At 43.3% G+C, this 8,982-nt stretch overlaps 1 protein-coding gene across 2 annotated transcripts in view; it reads left to right on the top strand.

The window, feature by feature from the left end:
• Nucleotides 1-724: 724 nt before the first annotated feature.
• Nucleotides 725-8,982, top strand: part of VAV1 (vav guanine nucleotide exchange factor 1) — a 35,305-nt gene continuing 27,047 nt past the window's right edge. Inside the window, exon 1 of one of the 2 annotated variants that reach the window (XM_012542073.3) lies at nucleotides 725-1,041. In XM_012542073.3, coding sequence (XP_012397527.1) covers nucleotides 838-1,041 — 204 coding nt within the window. In that variant the 5' untranslated portion in view covers nucleotides 725-837. The remainder of the gene's footprint in view (nucleotides 1,042-8,982) is intronic. The other variant, XM_031947722.1, reaches the window with a different exon arrangement.

The raw sequence follows: 8,982 nt of genomic DNA, 5'->3' as shown, positions 1-8,982 counted from the left end.
TTCCAATCCTATGGCCTTGAATTCAAACTAAGTGTTTGCCCAAGACCAGTTTCAGAGACTGTCCATTTGTATATATTTGCAATTATTTAATATCATGCTCCTAAACAGAGGTAAGGAGGAGTGGTGATGGACCATGAAGTTAGGTCCTTTTTTTTCCCCCAGGAGAAGGAAATGAAAATGGATAGTGAGCTGGGGATGGCTTCCTAATCCAAACCTCTCTTTTAACCAGCCTTCTCAGAGCCCCTAAGTAATGATGGGGAAGGGAAATTAGAACTCCCTGATTTCTCTTTTTCCATTCCTCAGTCCTGCAGTGCTTCTTAAGGACAGGAGGGAGGAATCTTAAGAGATCATTTCAGTTATCCTTCTTCTCCCGATTCTGAACAGGAATGATTGGGGGCCCAGAGTTAGGAAACTCTGCCCCATCAGAAAGAATCTCAGTTCATATTCAGAATACAACCAGGAAGATGCTTCCATCTCAGTCATTTGAATAGATGAGGTAATTGAGGCTGGGAGAGGACTTGGTGGCAGAGAACTGGGCTCCAGACCTGCTCATTTCTGTGTCCCATTTTTCCAGCCTCCCCTGGGGAGGTGAGACTGAACTGGGCCTTATAGAACTGGGCATTAATGACCAGGTGCTCAGGGCTCCTCCTCCTCCTCTGGGGGTGCTCCCCCCTTTTCACTCCCCCAACCGGAGGCCCCTCCTCCGGGACTTAACATCTTTGTAACTGGCAGAGAAGAGGAAGTGGTACTTTAGGCCTCAGAGAGTGAGTGGTGTTTGGGCGGCGGGACTAGCAGTCTGGGCCTTGGGGTCTGCCTGGGCCAGGTTGGGGGGCCACCATGGAGTTGTGGCGCCAGTGTGCCCACTGGCTTATCCAGTGCCGGGTGCTGCCCCCCAACCACCGGGTGACGTGGGACGGGGCCCAGGTCTGTGAGCTTGCTCAGGCCCTCCGTGATGGCGTCCTCCTATGTCAGCTGCTCAACAACTTACTGCCCCATGCGGTTAACCTTCGAGAGATCAACCTGCGCCCCCAAATGTCCCAGGTGAGTCCTAACCACTGGGCTCGGGGAGCTCCAGTTGGCTCAAAGTTACCTGAGCATTCAGGTCAGGGAGAGCAGGGGACTCCAAGATGTCAGGCTCGTACCCCGGGGCGAGGACAGTATCTGAGTGGTTATTTATGGGCTCAGAAACCTCAGAATGTGGGGTCCCAAGCTGCAGGGGCTTGGTCTTAAAGTCCCTTTCCTCCAATGCAGCCCCTCCGAAGGGCTTAGCGTGGTTCAGCCCCACTTAGAGCTGGTCCCCATGTCTGGGGGTGGCTTTTGGGTTGAGGAGAGGCACCTAGGGGTTTGGTTAGGGTCACAGAGGGTATTAAAGCCCTTTTAGTAGAGGAAAAGCTTGGAGGATGAGATGGAAATCATTGTGATAAATGTGGAGTGAAGCTTGAGAGGAAAGGGGTGCCAGAGGGTGGAGGGGGGATAGTGGTATAGTCTAAAGAGTTTCAGACCGTTGGGTTTAGAACCAGAAGTCCTGAATTCAGTTCCCAGCTCTTCCACTTACTAAATTATATGATTTTGGTCGTTATTTTTCTTCTCTCTTTGGATCTAAATTCCCATCAGTAAGGGTGTTAAATGGTCTGCATGGTCCCTTCCAGCTCTAAGTCCTATTAGAGCATACAATCTGCCTGGGTTGGAATCCTCCATCGCTGGGGATTCTGGGAGAAGGCTCATAGGGTTGAAGCCCCCATTGCTGAGGCTAGGGGAATTGAGATGAGGGATGGAGGGTGATGAATCCCCCTTGACTGAGATAACAGGAGGCTGCAGCTTCCCTTCCCTGCAGGGGTATCCTGACTGGACTCCTAGCTTCCTCAGGGTCCTTCTCCCTGGATGCTTGCCACCCCCATCCCTATCCCTACTACACACACACATTCCCACAAATCCCCAGAAGCCTGTAATTTCCAGCTGAGGTAATTGGTCTCAGACTCAGGAAAGAGGTTACTGTATTTTCAGAGCTTTTGCTGTTCCTACAAGGCTCTCCCCCAGTTTCTGTCCCCTTTTCCCCGTGGGCCCCTTCTTTCCCAGGCTGCCCCAGACCCTTCCTTCCTCTTCCCCTTTCTCCCCGACAGCTTCCTGCCCCAGTCTCCAGGAAGACTCTGAGCTTAAGGAAGGGCTCTTTTGGGGTTTTGGGGGGGTGGAGTCAGATACTCCTGGTTTGCCCTTCGGGGCAGGGAGGCTGCCCTTAGCTTTAGGGGAGGGAGACTGGGATCCTGGACAACTGGGGTTTCTCCTGGCCTTGCGATTGAGGCCTAACTCCCTGAGGTCCTTAAACTTCCTGCTATACCCCAAGGCCCCTTGGGGCTAGTAGATAGAAACGGGAACCCAAAGCAATGAGTGCAAGTGACAAAGAGACATTTTAGTTTTTATCTCTGTAAAAAACCCCCAAAACCTTCCTAACAATTAGAATTGTTCCAAATTAGAATGGACACCTCAAGAAATAGTGGGTTCCTGCCCATTGGAGATCTTCAAACAGAGACTATATTACCACTTGTTTAGTATGATGGGGTTCTTCTTTGTGTGGGGTTGAACAATAGGGTTTTTGAGGTCCCTTCTGTAATTCTGTGAGCCCCCCCCCCCCCTTCATCTAGGCTCCTCTAGCTCCATCCCCTTCTTGGCTTTTATGAGTGCTCTACTGCTTCCCACTCCTCCTGCCGATGAGGGTAGGATATCTGGTTCTTCAAGGGGGTGGTCTGTCGTCTCCAGAAGTAAGGAGAAGAAACTATGGCTTCTTTCCAGAGGGAGATGGAGGCTCTGAGTCCCCCATAAATTAGGTCTAAGCAAGAAGACACAGGCCCCATCTCCATGTAGACGTCATCTTCCAGGGCTCCAGACTTTGAAGCTCGGTGGAACAGAAGTTAGAATGAAGCCATTTGTACATAGTGGGAGTTGAGGGAGTAATCTGGACAAGCTTCCTGGGGAGGGCTGAGTGAAAAAGGGAAGTGAATGATCATAGTGAAGGCAGAGAAGAGCCTCGAGGGTCGATGGGGTTTTCCCAGGCTTGGTGATGGGTTAGTCTGGAACAGTTAGTTACTAGTTCCTCTGTCTTTCCTCCTCCTTCTCTTCCTCCTCTTTTAATCTCTGCCCTCTTATTTCACCCGGACAGAAAATACAGAGCTCTGAGAAGACCACTGGGTGTTGAGCTAGAAGATGCCGGTTTGAATTCTGAGCTCTGTTACTTACCTGTGTGACTGAGGAAATGATTTGCCCTGTCTGGGGCTCAGTTTCTAATCTGTGAAGGGAAGATATTGGATTAGATCAGGGGTCCTCAAACTACGGCCCGCGGGCCAGATGCTGTAGCTGAAGACGATTATCCCCCTCACCCAGGGCTATGAAGTTTCTTTATTTAAAGGCCCACAAAACAAAGTTTTTGTTTTTACTATAGTCCGGCCCTCCCACAGTCTGAGGGGCAGTGAACTGGCCCCCTATTTAAAAAGTTTGAGGACCCCTGGATTAGATGATCTCTCAAGTGCCTTCTTGTTCTGTCTCTCCCAATTTCCTTGGAGTACCAGACTCCTGGCAACAGACCTTTCCCTTTTCCCTTCTCTTCCCCACCTTTTCCCCCCAGGGATGCACAATGGGTGTAGTGTAGAGAGACTGACAGGAGCAGATTTGCATTGATTTGCATCCATTTGCATATTACTCCTTTTGTCTAAACTCTGATGGGAAAAGAACCCCTTTTCCCCTTCTCTTCTCTGTCTGTGGTACCAGAGTCCAGAAGGGCAGAAGACAGGGAGTGCAGGGATTTGAGCCATGTCAAACATCAGTTGGAAGACGCCTAGATATCACTAGTCTAACTCTTCCATTTATATGTAATAAAATTGGTGACCAAGAGTCTTTGTCCACTTGGAAATAGTGCAGGCGGGATTCGAACTCAGATCTATCTCCAAATCTAGTAGCATGCAACTTTCCCAAGGTGCCTCCAGTCAGCAGATCTTCTGGGTCCCCTTGAGGATCAAGACCTTCTTCATCATGTCCATGTTCTGGGAGGGGATGGGAAGCCTGGAATCTGCCCTTAGGTTTCCCAGGGATACTCAGCCTGGGAGGAAGAGGAGGGATCAGTATGAGGTTCCAAGAAGTCATCATTGGTGGACTCAGAGGAGGCCGGGTTTGTGGGGCCTGAACAGGTCTGAAATGGAATGATGTGACCTTTTATGGTCTCCTGGGGACCTCAGGAAGGCAATTACCTGCCTATAAAGGCAGCTGGCTGGAGCAGTAGGCAGAGTCCAGTCACGAATGTGACATTAGCTGTGGGATCCTGGACACAGGAGTGGGGACAATAAAATCACCTTCCTCAGACCAAATGAATTAATATAAAGTGCTTTGCAAACCTTAAAGTGTTAAATAAACGTTATCTGTGGTTATTATTACAATAGGGACAAAAGGGAAGGGACAGCAGGGACTTTGAGGAGACCTCCCTACGACGTTTAGACTAGTCTTGGGTAGAAGTAATGAGGGCTTGGGTTGGAGGAGAGGCAGGGAGTATGAAGAGGAGGGTATTGATTCAAGAGATCTCATAGGATCTATCAACTGATGGGAGAAAATTTGGGGGAAGAAAAGAGGCTGCTTCAGGAAAACCAGTAGTAACAGTTCTAAAATAGAGGCAGAAGAGCTAAATTCAAATCCTGCCTTTCATTTTAGGACTCTTTTGATTTGATTATTTCTTCGGTCCTTTTTTTTAAACTCTAAATCCTGTGATTTGATCTGTGGTTTTAACCTGTGGCCAGGGAAGCTAAATCTGTAAGATAGAGATGGGGAAGTCAGGAGGAGATTCTGTAACAGATATACTCTGACCCATATCATCCTTTGGTGAATGGGAGAGGGCCAAAATGGTTCCAAAGAGGTTCTACCAGCACCAGAATAATAAAAGCAACTTTCTTTCTTATAGCATGTTAGAGTTTACAATGCATTTTCCCTGCAGTAATCCCTTGAAGGTGGTAGTACAGGTATTATTATTCCATTTTATAGATAAAACAACTGAGGCTTAGAGAAATAAAGTGAATTTTCTGAAGTTATATATCCATGAACATTCCCCTATTATTCAGCTAAGGCAGTGGTTCTTAAAAAGCATGTCTTGAGTTTTTCTGGGTGTACTTTGAAATCCCCAGCTCTTGCTTCCCCTCCCTCCCCAGCTGTTCTTCTTACCTTGACTTTGGGAAGGTCACAAATAGCACTATCCTGCATAAAGTCTCCCTCTCCCTTAGGGAAGTGAAGACGAGATTGAGGGGGTACAGGAGGGGAAGGAGTAGTGGTAGCATCCTAAGGCCTAAGCCAGGGCTTTTTAAATTTTTTCCACTCGTGACTCCTTTTTTTGCACAAGAAATTTTTAAGTGATCCTGGGTATATAAGCATACAAATCAAACAGTTACTGATAATAAATCATAATTTTGCAACCCCCCTCACCCACATTCATTTACAAAACTTCATATGATGTTGAAAACCAGCTTAAGAAGCTAGGGCCTAAATTCCAATAGAGTTGGGATAGAAAATGCCACCCGCATCCAGAGAAAACTGTGGAGACCAAATATAGAGACATGATATTTTCACCTTTCTTTGGGTTTTTTTTTTCTTTTTGGTCTGATTTTTCTTGCTTAATATGACAGATATAGAAATTTGTTTAAAAGAATTGCACGTATTTAACCTTTATCAGATTATTTGCTGTCTTGGGGAGGGGGAATTAAAGGGAGGGAGAGAGAAAAATTTGGAACACTAATGAATGTTGAAAACTATCTTTACATATATTTGAAAAATAAAATATTTTTGAAAATTAAAAAAAAATAAATACTGAATACTATTGCGGGGGGGGGGGAGGGGGGGAAGCTGGGGCTTAGACCATGGGTCTGGAAACTCAACGGCCTGGGAAGATTTTTATTGCTAATTTCCTTGTTCAGTATATCTTGATTGCTCCTAAGTGAAGAATATTGTACTATAAGGAAGAAAAAAAAAAGTATGAAAACCACTGCCCTAAGGTATGGTCAGTGTAGCTATGTTCACACCCAGGAAAACAGAGGAGCCTTTAAGAGGGATGGGGATGTGGGTAGTGGGGAAGAGTGTCAACTATATCAATTTTCAGCAAGACTGAAAGAAAGGAATGGCAGATCAGTGATAGGAATTTAATGTTGAACATTTGAGGAATATTTAATGCAAGAGCAGGATTTAGACCTGGAATAGACTTTTATGATTACATAAACCAATCTCCTGATTTTACAAATGTTGAAACTCAGAGAAATAAACTGACTCAATTTACAAAACCGAGGTCCAGAAAGATAAATTGACTTATTTAAAGTCATCTATGGAGTAGGCAACAAAACTAGAATTCAAACCCAGGTCCTCTGATTGCAAGGATTAGTCTTTGTCTGTCTTTGTCCCAGGCTGGTTAGTAGTGTGGTTCATTCTTGTTTTTGAAATCGATGAAGGCCTAAGGCCTTAAAGAAATGCTTCTTGTAGATCTTAGAAAGTTGGGAGGAAAACTAACTCTACAGATAAGAGTTGGCCTGAAATATTAGGGAGTGAATGGCTGAAGATCTTTAAATTTCCGAAAAACTACCAAGAAAGAGAGAAATTTGTAATACACATTCCCCTCCTCCCCCCTCCCCACAGGTCCTGTCCAGGACTATAGAAAATGATTTATTTTGCTTTGTCCCAAGAGACAATGAGAGTTAATAAGGAGAAACTGGAGCCCACAAATTTTTACTGTCTATCTGAAAGAACATCTTAAAGACAGTTCAATTTAATAAGCATTTATTAAATTCCTACAATTTTCCAGGCAGAGTGCTTGGAGTGTCTTTGGATTTAAAGACAAAATCAAGAAAATCTCTGCTTGCCTTCATGGAGTTTATGTTTTTGGGAGGGTGAAGGAACCAACATGTCTTCAAATGTGTAACTGCAAAGGAAGTGAAGAGTTTAAGAAAAATTGCTGGTGGATTAGAAAGATCTGCAGAATGTGGGACTAGAAGTAAACCTAAGGGGAGAGCATTCCAGGCCTGTAGAAAGGCAGGAAAGTGGGAGCTGATAAGATCCCAAATGGGGGAAACAAGTGGGCAGCTTGGCTGGAATGAAGACTTCATGAGGGAGGGTAATGTAGGATCCTGGTATCCTATCTTTGGAACCAAGAAGGACCTCAGAGTTTATCTAGTGAAAATGTAATCCCTCTTATTTCACAGTCTAGAAAATCAAACTGGAGGAGGCCTAAGGCCTGAGAGAAAGAATCCAAAGAGAATGGGCCAAGTAGTTCTCAAACTTTTTGATCTCAGAACCTTTTTTTTAGACTTTAAAAATTATTAAATTAAATTATTAAAGAACTTTTTTGTTTATGTTGTGGGTTATGACCACTAATAGTTGCTGTATTAAAATATAAAGATGATCAATAAAATATTAATTCACTGAAATAACTAATAATAGAAATAGTATTTTCTTTTTTTATTATAGCTTTTTATTTTCAAAATATATACAAAGATAATTTTCAATATTCACCCTTGAAAAACCTTGTGTTTCAAATTTTTCTCCCTCTTCCCCTATTCCTTCCCTTAGACAGCAAGTAATCCAATATGGGTTAAACACGTGCAATTCTAAACACATTTCCGCATTTATCATGCTGCACATGAAAAATAAGATCAAAAAGGAAAAAAAATGAGAAAGAAAAAAAAAGCAAGCAAAACAATAACAAAAAAGGTGAAAATACTATGTTGTAATCCACATTCAGTCCCATAGTCACTCTTTCTGGATGTAGATGATGGCTCTCTTCATCACAAGTTGAAATAACATTTTCTTAATAATAAAAAAAAAGTATATATATTTTAAGACAGGAAAAATATCAGGGCAGCTAGATGGTGTAGTGAATAGAGTGCTAGCCCTGAAGTCAGGAGGACCTGAGTTCAAATTTGGCCTCAGACACTTAACGCTTTCTAGCTGTGTAACCTTGGGCAAGTCACTTAACCCCAATTGCCTCAGCAAAAACTCAGATAGACAGTAAAAATCTGTGGGCTCCAGTTTCTCCTTATTAACTCTCATTGTCTCTTGGGACAAATCAAAATAAATCATTTTCTATAGTCCTGTACAGGACCTGTGGGGAGGGGGGAGGAGGGGAATGTGTATTAAAAATTTCTCTCTTTCTTGGTAGTTTTTCGGAAATTTAAAGAAAGAAAGAAAGAAAAACAGGAAAATATTAGGGAGAAAGAGAGTACTAACTTTTTTAGTGCCTACTATGTGCCAGGCACATAATATCTATTATGAACCCATATTTGAACTCGGGTCTTCCTGACCCCAGTTCTAACCATTTATCCACTATGCCACCAGCTGCCTTAAGAAGAAGAGTGATATCGTTTGACATATTTTGCAAAACTCTCTAATGTCTTCTATTTTAACATGTTTAACAAATATTGGATTACTTGCCATATAAGGGAGGAGATGGGGTAAGGAAGGGAAAATTTGGAACAAAAGGTTTTGCAAGGGTGAATGTTGAAAAATTATCCATGCATATGTTTTGAAAATAAAAAAGTTTTAATCAAAAAAATTTTTAAATATCTCTAATGTCAGACGATAGAAAGCAACTGGATTCTTACCTCTGCGTTTGCATTCAGTCTATTGAAATATTGTTTTGGTTGAAAAATATACAGAAAATCTGGTCTCACACAGATATGTAGTAGGACCAGGGAGAAATATTTTAATAGACAAAAATCATCCTATTATTATTATGAAAATTGTTTTGACCTCCTTTACCGTCCCCCAGAGACGACCAGAGGTCTCTTGACTACACATGCAGAACCTACATTATACGAAAAATTGGCTAGAGCCAGATTACAAAGGGCTTTAACCATCAAAGAGAGGAGTTAGTATTTTATCCTGAAGGCAACAGGGAGTTATTGAAGTTTATGAGTAGGGGAGTGATGTGAACTTTAGCAATATTAGTTTGGCAGCCATATGAAGGAGGAATCA

The sequence above is a fragment of the Sarcophilus harrisii genome, chromosome 1, assembly GCF_902635505.1.
Source record: "Sarcophilus harrisii chromosome 1, mSarHar1.11, whole genome shotgun sequence".
Classification (NCBI taxonomy): domain Eukaryota; kingdom Metazoa; phylum Chordata; class Mammalia; order Dasyuromorphia; family Dasyuridae; genus Sarcophilus; species Sarcophilus harrisii.
The sequence above is the reverse complement of the archived record's forward strand: the minus strand, read 5'-3'. Positions and strand labels throughout refer to the sequence as shown.